General features: G+C 53.2%; 1 protein-coding gene across 1 annotated transcript; it reads left to right on the top strand.

Annotated features, from left to right (window-relative positions):
- Window positions 1-1,760: 1,760 nt before the first annotated feature.
- Window positions 1,761-20,689, top strand: STRIP1 (striatin interacting protein 1). The gene is made up of 21 exons (XM_024212198.3): window positions 1,761-1,895; window positions 3,516-3,585; window positions 5,393-5,467; window positions 6,928-7,062; window positions 8,112-8,232; window positions 9,438-9,506; window positions 10,600-10,706; window positions 11,345-11,472; window positions 13,474-13,656; window positions 13,885-14,102; window positions 14,587-14,652; window positions 14,877-14,940; window positions 15,464-15,535; window positions 16,013-16,087; window positions 16,560-16,657; window positions 17,586-17,712; window positions 17,832-17,932; window positions 18,518-18,584; window positions 19,013-19,117; window positions 19,357-19,561; window positions 20,356-20,689. Exons 1-21 carry the CDS (start codon window positions 1,761-1,763, stop codon window positions 20,601-20,603), a joined length of 2,469 nt encoding a protein of 822 aa, XP_024067966.1. The 3' UTR covers window positions 20,604-20,689.
- The last annotated feature ends 951 nt before the right edge of the window (window positions 20,690-21,640 follow it).

Below are 21,640 nucleotides of genomic sequence, written 5' to 3'. Positions count from 1 at the left end.
AAGTAGGATGCTGGGCCTGGCCTGGTTGGGGGTTGTGGCGTTTATCCAGTAATTGGCTCGAGGCTGCACTGTTTGTTCGTTACAAGGGCAGCAGTGGGGAAGCGAGGGCAGGACATGCATGCCCTTCTGCTTGTTGAGACACACACAAGGCTGTGGTGTAGTGCACAGAAGTGCGGGGTTGGTACAGCTCTGGTTATGAAGATCCAGCGGCGTGTGCCTCCTGCCTGATGTAGGAGGGCACCTGAGCCAGAAGTATGCTGGCGTGTAGTGACCTCTCCACCGTGGGACTCCCACTCTCCCTCTGACCACAAAGCCGCACTCCCTCCTCATGCTGGGAGCAGGACCTAGGAGTCCTGGGTTGATTTGAACTACAAGGTGGATAGAAACCTGCTAGATCATCGAGCTCAACGAGTAGTGATCAATGGCTCCATGTCTAGTTGGCAGCCGGTATCGAGCGGAGTGCCCCAAGGGTCGGTCCTGGGGCCGGTTTTGTTCAATATCTTCATTAATGATCTGGAGGATGGCGTGGACTGCACCCTCAGCAAGTTTGCAGATTACACTAAACTGGGAGGAGTGGTAGATACGCTGGAGGGTAGGGATAGGATGCAGAAGGACCTAGACAAATTAGAGGATTGGGCCAAAAGATATTGGATGAGGTTCAACAAGGACAAGTGCAGAGTCCTGCACTTAGGACGGAAGAATCCCATGCACTGCTACAGACTAGGGACCGAATGGCTAGGCAGCAGTTCTGCAGAAAAGGACCTAGGGGTTACAGTGGATGAGAAGTTGGATGTGAGTCGTCAGTGTGCCCTTGTTGCCAAGAAGGCTAACGGCATTTTGGGCTGTATAAGTAGGGGTATTACCAGCAGATTGAGGGTACATGATCATTCCCCTCTATTCAACATTGGTGAAGCCTCATCTGGAGTATGGTGTCCACTTTTGGACCCCACACTACAAGAAGGATGTGGAAAAATTGGAAAGAGTCCAGCGGAGGGCAACAAAAATGATCAGGGGGCTGGAGCACTTGACTGATGAGGAGAGGCTGAGGGAACTGGGATTGTTTAGTCTGCAGAAGAGAAGAATGAGGGGGGATTTGATAGCTGCTTTCAACTACCTGAAAGGGGGTTCCAAAGAGGATGGATCTAGACTGTTCTCAGTGGTACCAGATGACAGAACAAGAAGTAATGGTCTCAAGTTGCAGTGGGGGGCGATCTAGGTTGGATATTAGGAAACACTATTTCACTAGGAGGGTGGTGAAGCACTGGAATGTGTTACCTAGGGAGGTGGTGGAATCTCTATCCTTAGAGGTTTTTAAGGTCAGGCTTGACAAAGCCCTGGCTGGGATGATTTAGTTGGGAATTGGTCCTGCTTTGAGCAGGGGGTTGGACTAGATGACCTCCTGAGGTCCCTTCCAACCCTGATATTCTATGATTCTGTGATGATTTGTGACTTTTGAAGGGGCAGGTTGGCTTGGCTATGCTGCATGCTGATGTGATGGCAGCTCTAGCCTCAGCGGGGCCTTAAGGCAAGACCCTGTGAGGACAAGCCCCCCAGCAGCCAGCACGCTAACTTAAAAGGGGCGTTGCTACAGCTCCTGCCACTCCTAACATGGCTGTCTCAGGCTACCCACTCGTCTGCCACACCAGACATGGCTGCCTCTCTACCTCGCCCTCCCTGGCTGCAGGTCTCGCGAGAAGGGCGCGCGAGTGATTCTCGCGAGATTGCGGCGCGGCCCGGGGAGGAAGGCGGGGCGGGCGAAGATGGAGCCGGGCGGTGTTGGTGGCTGCGGGGGGCCGGGGCCGGGGCCGCTGATCGTGAACAACAAGCAGCGGGGCGGGCTGCTGCCGGCGGGGAAGGGCCGCGAGTTCAACCGCAACCAGCGCAAGGACTCCGAGGTGAGCGCGCGGCCCTGTTCCCTCCTCGGTCCGCCGGGCGGGGGGGTTCGGTTCCGGCTCCGAATGACGCTGCCCCCCCCCCGGTCGCTGTGGGCGGGGCGGGGCGGTTGGGTACCGGGTCCAAATGGAGCAGACCCCTCCCCCTTCTGGGTATAAGTGGGTCTGACCCACCCCCATGGGGGTCTCGGTACCGGGCCAGCCCTCTTCCCCTGGGCCTTGGTAGTGGGGGGCCGGGGCCAGCGCCAGCCTGGATCCTGTGGGGGAGGGAGTCGGTACCTGCCTAGAGCCCCGCCTCTCAGTGGGCCTGGCTATAGACGTACAGACCAAGCGCCCATCGGTGCGGTGTCTGGGCGCCAGGCCTGCGGCTGGCTGACGGGTGTATAAGAGGGGCAGGGTGTTCAGTCTTGGCCCGCACCTTGGAGCCACTGCTATGTTTGTGTTAGGGGGAGGGGACATCCAGAGCGGCCCCAGACCCAGATTTCGGGGGACTGACATCCCTGTGTCAGGGGGAGCGATGCCAGACTCAAAAGGTGACATGGTCCATACGTGGGAGATTGAGCCCCAGTCAGAGTGACTTCTTAAAGTAGGGGTTCTCAACTCCCCGGCTGCTTGCAGCCCAACTGGCGCACAGCTGTGCCCCATGGGACATGCTCAGGGCCATACAGGTAGTATATATATATATGGTGTGGATGGGGCCCACATAACACAGAGACAGCTGCATAGGCGGCCCCAGTGATAAATGGGTTCAGACCCAGTGCCTTAAAATGAGTAAATGAATGTTGCTGTTTCATTTGATCCCAGTCCCAGAGGTGAATCTGAAGAAGTTTTTTTTTTTTACCCACAAAAGCTTATGTCCAAAGAAATCTGTTAGCCTTTAAGGTGCCACTGGACTCCTCGTTGTTTTTCCAAAGGTGACTGTGCATCCTATCCTCTGCTAGCGATTGGCACAAGATTCATGTAAAGCTTAGCCAAGGGAACATATTGATGACTTACATTAGTTTCTTTTAAAGCTACTGCATCTTGCTGCAGTCTTGATCTTTTTCCAGCCTCAGTAATATTGCCTCTATTCTCTGTATTATTTATTTATTTACTTAGTTATTTTTTGTATTCTGTTAGTACCTAAAGACAAGGATGAGGATTTGGACTGTGGTAGCATCACAGACTTCCAGAGTGGTTCACGTTTATTCTAAATTGATAAAATCTGAGAGCTCCCTGGTCCAGACTAGTCTGCTCCAATTTTAGGATTAAATAAGCATGTGGATATATAAAATTTTACATAGTGCCTTTCACTTCAAAGGATCCCAGAGGGCTTTATAGGCTGTATACAAACGGGTCACTCACCACTGAAATGCAATTCAATGGAACATGATATTTCAACAGCACAGAGCAACATTACACAATCGGGTAGGAATAAGAAGTGTTGAATATTACACCCATTCAAAATACAGAAGGCACTTTAGAAGGTTACCTTGATGCTGTTGATGTGCCAGTAAATTTCATATCTGTTAGACTGAAAACACTGTACTGAACTTGCAACAGGATGAATTTTGAACGTTATGGAGACTGAATTTTTTTTTACTGAATAGTGACTGATGAAAACTGTTTTTCTTCTGCCATCAGGGCTATTCTGAATCCCCAGACTTGGAGTTTGAATATGCAGATACAGATAGATGGTCTGCAGAGCTGTCGGGTAGGAAATTAAACCTAATGTTTAAATTAACTTGTTTTTTGCTCACTGGTCCGTAAAAGAACACGATCGACTCAAAAATAATATATTTTTCATATGATTGTTTTTAGCTTAATAACACGTTGTTAAAATCCTATTAGCTTTAATTAACTAATCATTATTTTTGCCATATACCCTGCTTTTCTTTTTTGCATTTCCCACCTTGGACAACCAGGCTAGTCAGTTTCACTTGACTTGCTTGTCAGTTTCAGCTTTCAGTTCTCATGCTAGTGGATGTAGTGTTTGGATCCCAAATACTTTAGAAACTTGCATCCAGATAAACTCTTTTCACTGGAAATAATATTTTAAATACCAAAAATAATTTCTATTGAATTTCACTTATGTAAAACATTGTTCTGAGATCTTTTATGTTTTGAGCGGTTGAGTATATATAAGCCCCTTTGTTTTCAGTTTAAACCGATTTTTACTGAAAAAATTTCCAGGTTTTACAAAAAGTATTATTCATTTTTTTTCTGATTTTCACCCTACTTTCGTATCATTCAAATATATAAATAATAACTTGTTTTATTAGGAAAATACAATACATTGCATGAGATTTATGTATTTTGATAATACATTAGTCTGTGCGTGTATATGCAAAGCTGCCTGTTGAAGTAAGACTATGTGTTAGTCTAGAAGATACACACAATAACAAACAGGCAGGCATGCACAAAATAAGTGCGTGCCTATCTGAACGTACTGGTGAATCTCACGCCCACCACTTGCACATTTCAAGCTGTTAGCAGATAGTGGTTTAAAGATTTGGCACGCTAAAACAGGAAGAAAACGAAAATCTGTATCAGAATACGTTTCAGAACACAAGGAAGTATTCGAAAGTTTAAAAAAAACCAAACAGGAGAAAAGGATGAAGTTGAGTGTATGCGCTGCAAATGGTGTGGCCCAATTATTAAATGTAAATACTTATAGGCCAATAGTTCTAAGTTTACAACAGTAAACCGTTTATTCAAATGAAAAGTTTTATTTGGGGATTAGAGATATGTTGTTTTCTTAAACTCAGAGGTGGCATGTTTTGAGTTCTGTTTTAGTTTCTGCAGCAAACCACATTGATGAACGAAATTCAAAGCATTATAGGTCTGTCTCATCTTACGCGGGGGTTCCGTTCTGCGGTTAGCACGTAAAGCGAAAACCGCGTATAGTCAACATTACATTGAGTTCAATGGCGGGCGGAATCGCCCGCACTATAGGTACAGTATTAAAATTGTTATTTTTCTCTTTTTTTGTTTTTGTTTTTGCCGACCGCGTAAAGCTGAAATTGCGCATGTTAAATGCGCGTAAGATGCGACAGACCTGTAATCGACTGAATAGTTTTTTCCGTCTTTCTGTCCGCCAAAATAAATCCCAATATTTACCCAGAAAAATTACTAACATTTTTTGCACCGATTTTTCACCTGTTTTGGTTGCTGTGATAATAAACACTGATAAATTGTCTGGAAAAAATAAATAAAATAAAAACTGAAAACAAAGGACCCTAAGTGTAGAAAACTTCAGTGATGAGAAATCTTTTTTAAAAAAATTAATATAATTAGTATGAGTAGAAAAAACCCATAGCAGCAATTTCCAGGTAACAAGTCAAACCATGCAGATTCTAATGCTCACAGAGTCCAATAAACATTAAGTGTGATATGACTGAAGTGAAGTCCGTGCTCCTTAGTTTCACAGCTGAGAACTGGTTAGTTTTTGGAGGTGTTTTCTGGTTGGATGCAGAAATGAAATTGACAACCATCAGACACCAGTGATGCTCTCTTGGCAGAACTATACAGCTACACGGAGGGTCCGGAGTTCCAGCTGAATCGAAAATGCTTTGAGGAGGATTTTAGGGTCCACGGTAAGAGAACTGTCTTCTCCCTCCCACATCGTACTGTGGAGATGATGTCACTTGTAGAACATAGACAATAGGAGACAGAAGTATTGATGTGCTGCTATCTCTGTGTCAGAAGGAAGGAACCAGCCACGTACATTGATTCCTTGTTTACCTTAGCTAGTGTTTGCTGACAAATGTTGTCAATGTTCACAGGACACCTTCTAATGTGCCTCACCTGTGAACTGGAGGGGAAAGAGTAGGTTCGTGTCCATGGCCTAATCAGCACTTAGGCTATCAAAATGTGCTAGGTGGTTAATTGGTGCCCACTGTGGCTGTGCTGTAAGATGTGGAAGTCTGTCCATTAAGAACAACCATCTCATTTTATGAAGGTTGTTGTCTGTACTGACTTCTGATCACCGCTGATGTGGATTCAAACAGATGAGTCTGAATAATTCTGTCCTGTACTAGAAGGCTTTAGACCAGGGGCGGGCAAACTTTTTGGCCTGAGGGCCACATCGGGTTTCTGAAATTGTATGGAGGGCCGGTTAGGGAAGGCTGTTCCCCCCCAAACAGCCAGGCGTGGCCCGTCCCCCACCCCCTATCCAACCCCCCCTGCTTCTCGCCCCCTGACGGCCCCCCAGTACTCCTGCCCCATCCAACCCCCCCGTTCCCTGATGGGACCCCTGCCCAATCCACCCTTCCCTGTGCCCTGACCGCCCTCGGAACCCCTGACTGCCCCCCGCCACCCAATCCAACCCCTCCACTCATTCCTGACTGCCCCCTTGGTGCCCCCATCCAATCACCTTCTCCCTGTCCCCTGCCTGCCCCCCACCGCCCCATCTAACCCACCCCCCCGACTGCTCCCCCGGGACCCCTGCCCCCATTCCACCCCCTTGTTCCCTGCCCTCTGACTGCCCCGCCCCCTATCCACACCCCTGCCACCTGACCACCACCCCAAACTCCCCTGCCCTCTATCCAACCCCCCCTGCTCCCTGCCCCCTTACCGCGCTGCCTGGAGCACCGGTGGCTGGCGGCGCTACAGCTGCACCGCCCAGAGCATTGTGCTGGCGGAGCGGCAAGCTGAGGCTGCGGGGGAGGGTGAACAGCTGGGGAGGGGCCGGAGGCTAGCCTCCCGGGCCAGGAGCTCAGGGGCCGGGCAGGAGGGTCCCGCGGGCTGGATGTGGCCCACGGGCTGTAGTTTGCCCACCTCTGCTTTAGAGTTCCCTCTGCCTGGCCCCTTGATGGTCAGACATACCTATGCTTTGTCCCATGGCTGTGATGAGTGCCCTGTCCAAATTGACAGTCTGGCTCTCTATTTATGCTGAATGCTCTGAATTTTCCTCTCTTCGTTTTACATCCAATGAGAGAATTGCAGCTGTAACTGCTTCATAGTTTCATGGCTTTTGGAGAGGGGGAGAAATATACACCCCCGTCCAGCTGTGGGGAGCAACCTCGCACAAAACTAGCTGTGTTTGGCTTTTCAGTGCTGGATAAAAAATGGACCGAGCTGGACAACAGCCAGCATCGTACCCATGCCATGCGGCTCCTCGATGGGCTGGAGGTCACTGCCAGGGAGAAGAGGCTCAAGGTGGCCCGAGCCATCCTCTACGTCGCACAAGGTATGTCGCAGTGTCGGCAGAAGAATTGGTCCTGTTCTGAAATCCCTGTTAACTTTTCTGTGTAGAATCTTTATTAAAGGGGCACCCAGGTTAGAAATCATCTGTTTAACACCAGCTTCCCTCCCCATGTCCCTGGTCACACCTGCAGCCGTTAGATCGGAATTAACTTGTTACGATTGCTGCCATCTTACCTGTTGTGCATTCAGTGAGTCATTTTCACCTTTATTTCTAGTTGGGTTCCTGTTTAGGGGCTCGATTCTGAAGCCTAAGGGGTAGCTCAGGAGGGTCTGGGGCGAAGGTTGATTTAAGCTGCAGAGCTGCATCCTCCAAAAGCTCCTCGAATAATACTAATAATTAGTATGTTGTTTAAAACGCCTTTGCAATACCCATGTTCTTCCTGCACTGAGGGCTGCTGTGGCCCCAGTCAAATTAAGAGCAGCTTGGGCTTTGTCTGCCAGTGGAATGCTCCATAGGCCAGAATGGCTGTGGGGCTGAGCGCTGTCCCCACTCCCTCTCCTACCCCCAGGCCTGTCCCCTATGCTGTGGGCAGCATGGGGCCATGCACCTGAGCCTTACAGAGCTGCCACAGCGAGGGGAATTCTCCCTCTGGCGGTTGTGTCCATTTTACACTCCCTATATCAGATCAGCGCGTATGGGCCGGGGACTGGGCCAAAATCTGGCCCCAGGTTCTCCTGCACTAGCTCAATGTGGCAAAGTTTGGGTTGCAAATGCTTCAGGGGAAATCTTTAAATCCAAATGGATAATTTTAACTGAAAAATATTTCTCTTAAATACTTTTGTCCAACTTCTAACCAAGTAGATGGGGCACCGGAACGGGAGTTGACTGATCTGGATTCTTTGCCCAGCTCAGCCACTAATTTCTTTTTTTTCCCTGAGACCTGGAGCAAGTTTCTTCCCCTCTCCGTGCCTGTCTTCCTGTCTGTCATCCGTGGATCAGATTCGCATGGGCTCTCTGAGGCTTGCTTGAATGTCTGTGAAGTGCACTGAGATTCTTGACGGAAAGGTGATCCAATAATAATGTTATTACAGGCACCTTTGGAGAGTGCGGTTCCGAGGCTGAAGTTCAAGCCTGGATGCGATATAACATTTTCTTGCTACTGGAAGTTGGTACCTTCAATGCTTTGGTGGAGCTTCTGAACATGGAGATTGAGTGAGTATCATGGGGCTGGGGATATGAAAAGCTGTGCCTGAAGAGTTTTGATAACCTGTGCGTGAACTGCTCCACCTGGATCTTTTTCCAGCTTGTGAAAGATGCTCACTTCCCAGCAGCTCTCTGCTCCCAATCCAGTTTCCGTCGGAGTCAGCGGGAAGGCTCCTGTTGACTTCAGTGGGGGTCGGGTTGAGCTCTGTCTCCAAGGACCAGGGGCGATGTAGGCAGTAGTAAGTTTTGCAAGTTTCAGAGTGCTTCACGCGTGTCCTGGAGATACTGCCTCCAGGTCAGTCCAGTCAATCCTTGGTGTCTCTATTCAGGCTGCCAACTGTGGTGGTGGATTTTGGCTACTAGGAGCTGAATCCCTCCCCCACCCCGCCTCCAACCAGTGGTCAGTTGGTGGCAGCTGGGCTGGATTTGAACTGGAGATCTCATCTGTGTGCTCTCCAGAACACTTTTATTCTGCAAGGGGAAGAGGGGCAGGGAGGTAACGCATGGTCAGACACCCATTCTAGAGAGAATGGTTCTTCCCGGGGGTTAGTCCATTTAGCCAGTGAGCATGTTAGACGTGGCGCATCCTTAGGTCTGCCCTGAGCATAGACTGCTAGAGCATTGTTGATGGGCGCCTGGGGGGAGAATCCACTAAGGATGAAGCCCTTTCACATCGGCAGCGGGCTCCAGAGCGGAGACCTTTGCACTTGAGGGAGGGGTTTCCAAGGGCAGGCCTGGGAGCTAGGAATTCCTAAATGCCAATCCTGGCTCTGACACTGACTCCCTTTGAGGCCTAGGGCAAATCACTGCATTGCTGTGTCTGTTTTCCCATCTGAGAAATGGAGCTAAGTTGTGGGGGTGGGGGGGAGGTTTAGTGAGATGTTTAAGAAGCGCTGCTGCAGCAAGTACTGAATGTGATTTAGTTTCCCCTTGGAGAGAGTTGTACCCTTTCTCTGGGCCTCTGATCAACTGGGGCTAATTTCCGCAGACATGAGGGCCTCTGCGCTTGCTCCCTGTGTCGCCGGATTGATGTGGAGGCTTCCAGTGTTTGGCATCAGTAGAGTCTAGTCGTGTCAGATCCCAGCGGCAGCGATCAGCTCTCCTGTGTGGTTTAATTGGTTGTTTACGGTGGTGTTAAACCATCCAAGCTGCGTTTTCCCAGAGGGAGAGGTGGGCAACCTGATCTGAGGGTCTGAGTCTCTTTCCTCCCGCAGTAACAGCGCCGCCTGCAGCAGTGCCGTGAGGAAGCCCGCCATCTCCCTGGCCGACAGCACGGATTTGAGGTGAGTAAATGATGGGGAGAGGCTGCTGAATGTTAGGCTTCAGGGTCTAAGCTGAAGGCCTGGGGGTTCAGAAAGGAGCTTTGGCAGGTGCGTTATGGGATTTGTTTCCTTCCTTTGAGAGGCAGTTCAGTCCAGCAGAGAGGGCTAGGAGTCAGGAGAACGGGCGCCATTTCCAGAGTGTTGACTCACTGTGGTCTCTTTGTGCCTCATTTACCCCCACCTATAAAATGGGTCTAATGGCACCCGCCTTTGTTAAAGTGTGTTGAGCTCCGGGCTCGAAAGGCACTGTAGACGTGCTCAGCTCATTAGCATCTCTGCAGGATCAAGTACAGTCTGCTGCTGGAGGCTGGATACTGGACTGATGGACCAGTAGGGCTTGCCATACAGGGTCAGACTGTCTCCTAATCCATGTACACAGTGAGTTACTTCTACTGGGTCAAAAGACGGGGGGCAAAGGGGTGAGGAGTGGAGCACACTCTCTCAGCCTTTTCAGGTTGGTGACCCCTTATCTGAAGTTAGAAATTTTCACTACCCTCTTTTATTTACTAAGAGTAAAAAGTGTATCAATGATGCCGATGCGGAGCCTAGATAATTGGTTAGTGTGTTACCAGAGAGGGAATCCTTGACCTGCTCTCTGCCTGTGGCACACAATAGTTTCGTCTTCTGAGGGCTGTAACGCTTTGGTCTAATTCTGGTTGTTGGCTTGGTGCGGGGCTGACTGGGGGATATTCTGTGGCCTGTAATATACAGTTGGTCAGACTGATCATCTAGGGGACCCTTCTGGCCGTAAACTCTATGACCTTGAAGGACCCTGGGTGGGGAGGGGAAGAGAGTTCAACATCTCGTGATTCCCCTCCACCCCCGGAGGCCATGACCTGCCAGTTGGGTAACACTCCTCCAGAGGGTTTCTTACCCCCAACTCCGATATCTAGCTCTAGTCCCCTTGAGTCTGATCTGTTCCTCGTGCGGGATATGGACAAATGGGAGCAGAACATGACTGCCTTTCTAAGTGTTGTTGGAGCCAGCAGGTCCTCTGAGACCTGCTCCCCTCTCGGTCATCCATTGGTCCTGTCTGACACTCTGCGGTTTGCAGGGTGTTGCTGAACATCATGTACCTGATCGTAGAGACGGTCCGGCAGGAGGCTGAGGGAGACAAGGTTGAGTGGAAGACGATGAGGCAGACTTTCCGAGCAGAGCTAGGTAGGAGCCTCCCCTGGGATGTCCCGGGGGTGTAATGGTGGGGTGGGTAGGTTACAGCAGTGTTCTCTGCAAGGTGATGAGCCGGGGCCTGGAATCTCTATAGTGGTTCGAATCTGGCCCGTTTGGTAGTGACCGGCAGTCCTCCGCTTACAGCAGTTCAGTGACCTGTGTGAAGTGAATTACTGGGTCCCATTCCAATTCCCAGGCGACATGGGCCCACTCTGCAGAATCCATTCCCAACGCTCTTCTTGTCTGTCTTGGCAAATCAGCCAAAGCCCGAATAGGCCATGGAGACGGGATTCTTTTGCTGTTAGTGGAGGATTCCTCTGGGGCAGGGTTAAGCTACACCGGAGGGGGCAGAGCCAAGGAAGCCAGCATTCCCATTGCTTGTGCTGTATCTCTGCTGTGAAGTCTGGTCTCTGGGGCCATCCTTGCCCAGCATCAGAGTTATTTGTAAGCAAATACGGTAGATCCTGGGCTTCAGAAGGGAGGAGAGGATGAGGGCGGGGGTGAGCAGGTAGGGGATGGGATGGTGAGGTTAGGAACATGCCGGAGCTCTGCCCTGAGAGGGAGGTGGTGATGGGAGGGTGGGCGGCTCTTCAGGCGAGCATGGCTGTTATCGGTGTGTTTGCTTCCAGGGGCCCCGCTGTATAACAACGAGCCATTTTCCGTTATGCTCTTCGGAATGGTGACCAAATTCTGCAGCGGCCACGCCCCACACTTCCCTATGAAGAAGGTACTGCTGCTGCTCTGGAAAACTGTGCTGGTAAGAATCCCCTGGTGTGAGCAGGGGAGTTGGAACAAGTTTTCTAAAGCCATCATCCAAGTAATTCTTTCTTTGGCATCTAATCTGGGGCCGACTTGGCTGGAAGCAAGTGATAGGGGCACTGACTGTCTTGTCCTCTGCTGAACTCGGTACATCCGCCCTGAGACGCAGCTGAGTAATTGTAAACAGGGGATCATCGTGGAGTGGGTGTGTTTCCAGTGGGCTCCTGCAGGGATCCGTTCTGGCCCTTCGCTGTTTCACACTTTTAGCCATGACCTGGAAGGAAACAGAAAATCATCACTGATAAAGTTTGCAAGTGACACAAAAATTGGGGGAGTGGTCAAGAATGAAGAGAACAGGTCACTTGATTCCGAGCGATCGAGATCACTTGGTCAGCTGGGCGTAAGCAAACAGTATGCATTTGAATACAGCTAAATGTAACTGTATTCCTCTAGAAACAAAGAACGTAGACAGGATGGGGGATTCTGTCTCGGGAAGCAGCGACCCTGAGAAAGACTGGCGGTTGTGATGGACAATGAGCTAAACATGAGCACTGGTGCAATGCGATGGCCCAAAGGGCATAAACAGGAATCTCTAGTGGGAGCAGAGAGGTTATTTGACCTCTCTTTGTGATCTCCGGGATCTGGGTATTTGACACTGGTGCGACCGCTGCTGAAATACTGTGTCCAGTTCTGGTGCCCACAATTCAGTCAAGATGTGGATAAATTGCTGAGGGTGCAGAGAAGAACCACAAGAATGATGAAAGGATTAGAAAACCTGCCTTCTAGCGATAGACTCAAGGACCTCAATCTATTTAGCTTAACAAAGAGAAGGTTAATTGGTGACTTTGACCGTCCATAAGAACCTGGGGAACAAATATTTAATAATGGGGTCTTTGATCTACCAGAGAAAGGTCTAATAGGATCCAATGGCTGGAAATTGAAGCTAGACAAATTCAGACTGAAAATAAGGCATACATTTTTAACAGTGAGAGTAATTAACCATTGGAACAAGTGTGTGACAGCTCTGCTCACGGTCAGGGTCATGGCCATGGCCCTGTACCATCCTGGCAATGAGGAACTGTTTGATAACTGGCTAGACACAAACAGTATGTGAGATCACCACGGTGTCAGTCTGTAATGTAGACAGTCCCCAGTGCAGGTTGTGGCTTGGAGCAGGTGAAATTCCACAATCCGTTTACAGGGAGCTATTGACAGGGTTGATTTTCTATCAAAATTCCCCCTCCCTGTGTTGCTAAACGCATTGCCAGCTGTCAAAGCTGAAAGCACCTTCCGTGTATGAATAACAAGGGTTATGCTGACTTCCTGGAGCCTTTAACTCCCAGCTGCCCTTGTGCTGAATACTGCTGGGTTCCTGTAGCAGATCCTCCAGTCCTTCAGAGGAAGTAGAATGGTAGGACCCTGGGGCAGTATCCCATTGCGCTTTTCACAGTCTGAGCGCTCCATAGAGATCCTCTCACTCCGTGGTGAGACCTGTCACCAGTGTCATCCCCACGTTACAGATGGGAGGCCTGAGGTGCCAAGAGTTTTGGATGCTCAGGGTCATAGAGAGGAGATGGTGTGAGATGTGGGATTAGAGCTTCTGATGACCAGCTCTGTGCTCCCACCTCTAGACCGTACCCCTCTTTCCTGAATGACCTCTTGACCAAAGGAAAGTGCGCCCTTCACTTCGCTAGATCTGTGATGTCCTGTAGCTAGAACCCCAGCGGTGCCTTTCTGTCCATTGGCTTTTCAGCTGTCTTTAGACTGAGCAGTCCAGCATCTGACATAGATAGACCCTAAATAACAGACCCCATATGTAAGGTTTATGGGCAGAACTCTTTGTCTCGGGGATCTGTTCACGTGGACTTTCTGTCAGGTGGGGTGGGGTGCTTGGAGCTCTGCTGAGTGAGCGAACCCCGTACGCTGTGTGTCCAGAGGGTGCTTGTCCATGCGGTCGCCTCAGTCACAATTCCGGGTGTGTGTGGGGGGTCTGTTGCAGTGCACTCTGGGAGGCTTTGAGGAGCTCCAAGCCATGAAGGCCGAGAAACGGGAGATACTGGGCCTCCCGCCACTTCCAGAGGACAGCATCAAAGTGATCCGCAACATGAGGGCTGCATCCCCGCCGGCGTCAGCCTCTGACCTGATCGAACAGCAGCAGAAACGGGGCCGGCGGGAACACAAGGTAAGGCCGAGTCTGGGCGAGGTCAGGGGGGTCGCGGAGGGAACGTCACCTTGCCCTCAAGGGGACAGTGAAATTAACAAGGGTAACACAGGGCAGCCAGCTTCTTGCCCTAGGCATGCTGGGGAGTCAAGTATGATCTTGGGGTGACTTGTGCCCCAGAGAGAGTCTCCCCGTGTCAATCTGACGTTCACCTCCTCCCCACTCAGCCGCCTTCTCCCTTGGTTCCAGGCTCTGATTAAGCAAGACAACCTTGATGCCTTCAATGAGCGGGACCCTTACAAAGCTGACGACTCCCGTGAGGAAGAGGAGGAGAATGACGATGACAACAGCCTTGAGGGGGAGACGTTCCCCCTGGAAAGAGATGAGGTGATGCCTCCACCCATCCAGCACCCTCCCACCGACCGACTCACCTGCCCAAAGGGGCTGCCCTGGGCTCCCAAGGTCAGGTGAGTTGTCTCCTCAGGACCACTAGGAATGACCTCGTGCCAGGCCCCTGGCAGCGTTCTGCCATCGGCTTGTCTAATGAATGCTGAGTGGTGATGGTTAAAGTGTGAGACGGGTTTCCGCTCCCCCGATGGAGACCAGTATCCTTCAGGATAAAGATGGGACCCTCTAGGAACTGTCCAGCAGTGGGGCTGTCGAGATCAACCACCCCATTGTTACGAGCCTCTAGGGTGGTGGCATTGTCTTGGAGCAATGATGGGTTATGGTGTTCCACACTGGAGCTCACCTAGAGGGTGGGGACCCTCCTGGGGTGGGACTTTGGAGTGGAGGCGGGAGCTCTGCTCTCTCTGAATCTCACTTGACCCAGGAGAGCTCTGTTGGGCTGATTCGTTCTTCCTGGTTGTAATTACGCGGGCACTCTCCAGCACGGCAGTGGTGGAAGGTGTGGGCCTGACTGCATGGTAAGTGATCTCCTCCTTCCTGCAGAGAGAAGGACATCGAGATGTTCCTGGAATCCAGTCGCAGCAAGTTCATCGGTTACACGCTGGGGAGGTGAGTTAAAGCAGAGCTCTGGGGCTTGGGCAGAGCCAGTTTGTGGGTCATCCCATTTCAGCCTCACATGCTGACGTGCTGGCAAGGCTACAGCAGATAGGCAAACTCCCGCCTGGCTCAGTGGCTGCTCTCTGCCCTCTAGGAGACATGGATCCTCTCCTTTCTGACCAGGAGGAGGGGGCGTTTTCAGCCTCTGTGTCAGTCTGGCTTTTTCCTCTCTCTAGTGACACGAACACGGTGGTGGGGCTGCCCAGACCCATCCACGAGAGCATCCGAACCCTGAAACTGGTGAGTGCCACCCTCACGGGCTCCCCTCGACACTGCCTGTGTGTGCGGATGCCTCTAACCCCTCCCACCAGTTGAGGGCCGACTGTCCACCCTGTCCAGGTGCCAGGCCTCCAGCCTGCCCTCTCTCCTGTTCTCCCAGGGCTGCCCTCTTCTCCCCTGCAAAGTTCCCTTGTCTGCCCTGGGTCTCCCGAACCAGGTCAGCCCCTTCCCGTGGTGTGACGACCATCCAGACTCCGGGCCACCCTCTGAGTGGTCGTCAATGGAGGGTTACCAGAAAGGTCCATTCGCTTTCCTGTTGGAATTAATGCCTTGTGAGCAGGTAGCAAACTACATAACGGTCAGGTGGACAGAACGTGTAATAGTCATAAAAAGTTACAGGCACCTGCCTTCACAAGCCCGTCTGTGGCTTCCCCACTGGGTGGGCTGCAGCTGGTGGGGTGTGCGCCGTCAGCGAAGGGACTGGGGGAATCTCCCTGTGCCGCTGGCCGGTGGCATTAACCTCCCCTGCTCTGTCTCTGCGCAGCACAAGTACACGTCGATCGCGGAGGTTCAGGTTCAGATGGAAGAGGAGTACCTGCGCTCCCCGCTCTCCGGGGTGAGTGCCACAGGGGTGCGCCCCTCTCTGGGGAGTCCGCACATTGCAGGGAGGCAGATCCGTAAAGTGACTCTTTGGGGAGTGCGAGGAGGAGGCTGTGGGGCCTGCAGAACTGCTGATTGGGGTTTCTTTGGATAGGTGTCTGTCCTCGGGGACCCTGCCAATCCTGTATCCCCTGAGGAGGTGACTGCATGCAGGAGCCTGTCACTGTGTGCATTCAGTTAGCCAGAGGTTTGCTCAAGGGTAACCTGCGGTTCCTCCCCCCTCACGAGCTCTGATCCCTATGTGGCAGCCTGCTGTGTGACTGCTAGGCTGTCCTTTGGGGGAGGGGAGGGCTGTGCCCGTGTCCTGGGAGGCCGCATTGTGCTCGTGTCTGGTTCTGCAGAGCCAGGCAGGCCCCTGCACCCCAATCCAAATCGGCCACCTTGCGAGGTCTGGAGACGTTCTCAGGGTGCGGTTCTCTCATCTCTGTACTAGGGGGAAGAGGAAGTGGAGCAAGTTCCTACGGAAACCCTGTACCAGGGCCTCCTTCCCAGCCTGCCCCAGTACATGGTGAGTTGTGGCCACACTACAGATCCTAGGCCAAGCCCCGTCCCTTCCCACTCCCCCGCCTTGACTAGTACAGCTGGACTCTCCTCTCCAAACTTACATTGGAGTGGGCCTGATCCCATGATCTCAGCCCCTTTCCACTGGTATGTGCCAAGTCATACTGAATCACTCCTTTCCCTGTCCATTGGCGTGTGCTTGATTGTGCCCTCTGCTGCTTCAGACCCATCTCCTGACAAGTGCCTGATTGCCCCTGCTTGTGAGTATGTCCCCAGTCACATGACTTCTGCCCGCCCCTGCCCGTTGGTATGTGCCCCCTCTTTGCACATTGGCACGCACTTCGTGGCATCCTCTCGCCTTTCCCCACTGCGTACCGAATTGAGGGCCATTAAGCACCTCGGCGTCAGCGCCCGCAGCCCTGTTCTCTGCCCTCGGAGGCCCTTCCCGCCCTCACCCAGCTCTTGGATGCCCTCCACAGATTGCCTTGCTGAAGATCCTGCTGGCCGCAGCCCCCACCTCCAAAGCCAAGACGGATTCCATTAACATCCTCGCGGACGTCTTGCCGGAGGAGATGCCGTGAGTGCCCTTCTCTGGTGGCCTGGAGAAGCCCACGGCGGGGTGAATGCGGGGGGTGAGAGAACAGGGGTGACTAGGTCTCTGGTAGGTAGAAGGCCCCTCCTGGCTTTGCATGGCAGCACTTTAAGGCCTGGCTGGTTGTGCTGGAGCTGGGGAGTCTTAGCCAGCACCCAGACTGCGGCAGGCGACTCAGTTTCCTGTGCTGGGAGCAAGTCTGAACTCTGAGCTAGGAAATGGCCTGAAGCTAAACTCCCTAGATTCTGTCAGGTCTCTCGCGCTAAGCAGGGTTAGGCCTGACTCTTGCTTGGAGGGGAGATCTTTGGCTCACACCCAAGATTGTGCAGGTAGCGGTGCTGGTGACTGTAGCAGGCGCCTTCCCTCTGAGTCAGGACTTGCAGCGCTGGGGGCATTGTGCTAGCAGAGGTGTTCTCTTTCTGCTGAGATGTCGAGCTTGGTATAGATTCCAGGGCATGTTAGCTCAGTGTCCTGGCCTAATTCCAACTTGTGTGCCAGTCTAAATTGTGGTTTCAGTCCGATACGGGATTGGCCTCTCCTGAACATTCCCATGTTCTGTTAGCCGCTGCTGCCGTCCGCCCCAGAGATGGCCGCGTTTCAGCGGTGGGATGGAGTGGCTACAAACTAGGCACAGGGATCAGTTTGTTGACTGGCCACCTTGGGATCTTTGGGGTGAAATGTATCCTGGAAACCTTATTCCTTAATTAAAGGTAGCATGAGCGTATGGAGTTGCAGGAAAGGCCTTCAGGGGACAGCGGGGTGATGGCTGTGGAGAGGGAGAGAAGAGGCAAGAGGCAGTGGGCTGTACTCCCTTGGTGGGATTGTGGTCTGGCTGTCTCTGGCCATCCCCTCTTCTGGGGACCGGTTACCCCCTCCCTGAGACGGGGGCTGAGATTGGGGCTTTGTCCTCCAGGACCACGGTGCTGCAGAGCATGAAGCTGGGCGTGGACGTGAACCGGCACAAAGAGATCATCGTCAAGGCCATTTCTGCCGTGCTGCTGCTGCTGCTCAAACACTTCAAGTTGAATCACGTTTATCAGGTAAACCTGGGTGGGGACCCCCTCCCCCCGCACACAGATGCAGCTCACTAGGGGAGCATGCAGCACCAGGGGACGCTCAGGTCTGCTTGCTTACCTGCCTCCCTTATCTTTGCTCTTAGTTTGAGTACATGGCCCAGCACCTGGTGTTTGCCAACTGCATCCCACTCATCCTGAAATTCTTCAATCAGAACATCATGTCCTACATCACTGCCAAGAACAGGTAACAGGGTGCCCAGGGCTTGCTGTACCACCAGGCCCTTCGCTGACCCTGCATCTGCCATGGAGTGGGATTGCTGCACAGTGGGGTGCCCCTACCATCACTAACCCTGCAGCAAGCTACCCAAGTGTGTTGTGGGGTACCTGATGGGGTCCCTCACAATCACTGACCATGCCATGGGGTATCTGGTGGGGGCCCCCCGTCACTGGCCCAGTGTGAGGTACTGAGTGGGTTGTGGGGTGCCTTGAGGGCCCCCAACACTGCACCCACAGTGGGGTACCCAGCACCTGCTCCCCCTCCCCAAGCGCTGCTCCTGCCGTGGGGCCCATAGGAAGGGAGCTGTTCTCAAATCTCTCCCATCAGACTCCCTTACACGCTACTGAATCCTCAGCAACGTCCCCTCTCGGTTGTGGCCCAGGCACCGGGACCCGTTCTCAGTAAATGGACGTTGTCAGCTATCCCCAGCATGGGATCCTTCAGGAAGCTGCCCCGGGGGGGTGCAGGGGACTCCATAGAGATCTCCCCACACAAGGCTGGGGCTGTGCATCGGCAAGCAGGAGAGGCTGAGGCCCTCTCTTCTCCTTCCAGCATCTCGGTCTTGGATTACCCTTACTGCGTGGTGCACGAGCTCCCGGAGCTGACGGCAGAGAGTCTGGTGAGCTCAGCCCCCCGCAGTGCCCTGCAGGCTGCCCCCCTCCTGCCTGTCATGTCCTTTCCCTGCTGGGGCCAGAGCACAGAGGGGCTGTAGGGGAAATGAGGAGAGCTCTCTGCAGCACTGGGAGGCCTGGCAGGTGGGAGCAAGCCTGTAAGCACCCAGGGCAGGCTGCTGCTGCTCAGAGGGCTGGGGCAGTGCTGGGCTCCGTGCCTTGCTGTGACAGCCCAGGCTTTCCGGAGATCAGCTCCCTGCACATGTGACTGGGATCCAGGTAGCGCTAGGGGAGGGCTGGGTGGGAAGGGACTCCTGGCCTTTAAGTTGGCCCTGTATAGCATGAGCCTCCTCCCATAGGCAGCCCTGCCCATCCCTGCGCGGCACACCCGCAAGCCGGCTGCTCACCCTCCCACCCGGCTTTCATCTCTCTGCAGGAAGCCGGGGATAACAACCAGTTTTGCTGGCGGAACCTGTTCTCCTGTATAAACCTCCTGAGGATACTGAACAAGCTGACAAAGTGGAAACACTCCAGGACCATGGTGAGTAGGAGCCCATTGGACGTCGGGACCACGAGGTGCAGAGACCTGTGTGGGTGGGGGCTGCGTAAGGCTCTATATGGCCTTAAAAACCTCCGCGTGTGGAGTGTGGGCTGAGTCTTCGATCCAGCCCATGTCCTGGTGCCAGGGAGAGGTGTGGATGGGCTCAGTGTACATGTGCCTGGCACAGCGTTACGCACTGCGTGTGCCCCGTGGCGCGGTGTGACCGGTGTGCCTCCTAGATGCTGGTGGTGTTCAAGTCGGCTCCCATCCTGAAACGAGCCCTGAAGGTGAAGCAAGCCATGATGCAGCTCTATGTCCTGAAGCTGCTCAAGGTGCAGACCAAATACCTGGGGCGGCAGTGGAGGAAAAGCAACATGAAGACCATGTCTGCTATCTACCAGAAAGTGCGGCACCGGCTCAACGATGACTGGGCCTATGGAAATGGTACCACCCCTACCCTCTGCCCGTGGCCTCTCATGTGCCTGATTCATCGGGGTTGGGTTGAGCCCCAAGGGAGTGCTTATCCCAGGGGGCATCTGCTCACTTTGCCCAATAGCAGGCCAGGCTGGCACCTGGCCAGGGCCCAAAGGGCGTCGCCAGTTGGCATAAAACGTAACAGGTCTTTAACATACCAGATGGAGGCGAAGCATTGCATGCTGGGACCTGTAGTCTCCAAGAGGCTGTCCCTCCATATTACAGATGAGGGCAGCTGCTTGGACAAAGATGGAGCATTGCATGCTGGGAGAATGGCATGGGTGGGTGAAGATGGAGCACTGCTTCATCTCCACCCTAAAGATGTGGGCAGCAGCATTCAACCTAGCAACTGTGGTTGAGCTGCTCCCGTTTATATCCGTCAGCTATCAGGAACTGGCAGCTGTAGGAACTCGCTCCCCAGGGCAGCTGTACCAACCTCCCATTATTGTGAGGTGGCATCCCAACTGCTATATGGGAGCAGCTCAATGGTACAGTTAGCCCAGTATCCCGTCTCTTGGCAAAAGCCATAAAGCACCTAACTGCCCAGTGCCCTCCCTGACTCCCACTGGTGATGGCTCAAGCCCTGAAGCCTGGGCATTAGGAGCCCTGATCGTGGGCTTCCTAATCAAAGGGTCTTTTCCTCTTTTGACACTCCTGGGCAGGTGCAGCTGCCTGTCCAAGGAGGGAGCGGGTAGGCAAGGTATGACCAGGAGACCACCTTCCCCAGGCTATATAGGCCTAATGTCCTCCCCCTTCTGCCCTAGATCTGGATGCGCGCCCCTGGGACTTCCAGGCGGAGGAGTGCGCCCTGCGAGCCAGCATCGAGCGCTTCAACTCCAGGCGCTATGACCGGGCGCACAGCAACCCTGACTTCCTGCCCGTGGATAACTGTTTACAGAGCGTGCTGGGCCAGAGGGTGGAGCTGCCAGAGGATTTCCAGATGAACTACGATCTATGGCTAGAAAGGGAAGTCTTCTCCAGACCTATCTCCTGGGAAGAACTGCTGCAATAATGCCTGTGTGACACTAGGGGGCCCTGCAGAGACTTGGAGCTGGGGCTAACATGCCGAAGGGACGATGCCGGGAATGGTCGAGTTCCTCTTCCTCATCCACTGAAGGCATGTTCCAGGTGTGGCTTATGCTGCCTGGAACAGCTGTTCCTCCCTCCTTCTCCAGATGGCAGCCTGGCTTCATCCCACCTGCTCAAGGACACAGCAGCACCAGTCACGGGCCTTTGCGGGGACCCGACAGCTGCTGCGGTTCCTGGTGAAGCTTGTGCCGACTGGGTTCCTGGGTCGCTTGGCTTCCACGCTGTTCAGTGAGGGGTCTGGGGGGAGGACAGATCCCCTCCATCATCCCCAAGACACTAGAGTCCAATCCCATCCGAGGGAAGCATGTTCCTTGGCCCCGCTGCTTGGCTCAGACAGGGCTCTATGCTCTGCCTCCGTGCCGGGAGTTGGATGTGGCTGCCAGTTCTGGTCCCAAACCAGTCACTCCTGCCCACTCAGTGTGGTGCTCTGTCCCCCTCTGGTGGTGGTTGAGCCTCCTACAGCTTTGGCCAACTCATCTGGGGACTCCACTCAGGCTGCAGAGGCTCCTGCTTTTAGAACCGGAAGTCCCGGGTTCAGTCCCCACGGAGGATGACTCACCCAGGGGCATAGCATCACTCTAGCCACCTGCCTTTTCCTACCCTCCTTCCCTGGCCAGAGGCGGGGAGAGCAGCCTCTGGTAAGGCAGAGGTGTGGGGGGCATAGAGAGGGGCTCGGGAAGAGGGTGTGGGGAGCAGCAGGCTCGGTGCTGCCACCTAGTGTGTGCAGGAAGGTGGAGTGGTGGTAGCAGCAGCCTGTGCTCTCGCCAACGCCAGGGCTGGGCATAGCCAAAAAGACCCCAAGCAAACAAGGTGGCTGATGCTAGGATGCAGGGGACATGGTGAGTGGAGAAGGGACCTTCATTTGGAGCTGGGCTGCTGTCCCGCCTCACCCCGCTGGGTGGCGCAGGGGAGCTGTACATATCTATAAATAGCCCTGTAACCATTCCTCCTGCGTAACTC

Source organism: Terrapene carolina, unplaced genomic scaffold, assembly GCF_002925995.2.
Source record: "Terrapene carolina triunguis isolate 2854851 unplaced genomic scaffold, T_m_triunguis-2.0 Scaffold552, whole genome shotgun sequence".
Lineage (NCBI taxonomy): Eukaryota > Metazoa > Chordata > Testudines > Emydidae > Terrapene > Terrapene triunguis.
Note: the sequence above shows the minus strand (reverse complement) of the source record. Positions and strands in the feature narration are given on the sequence as shown.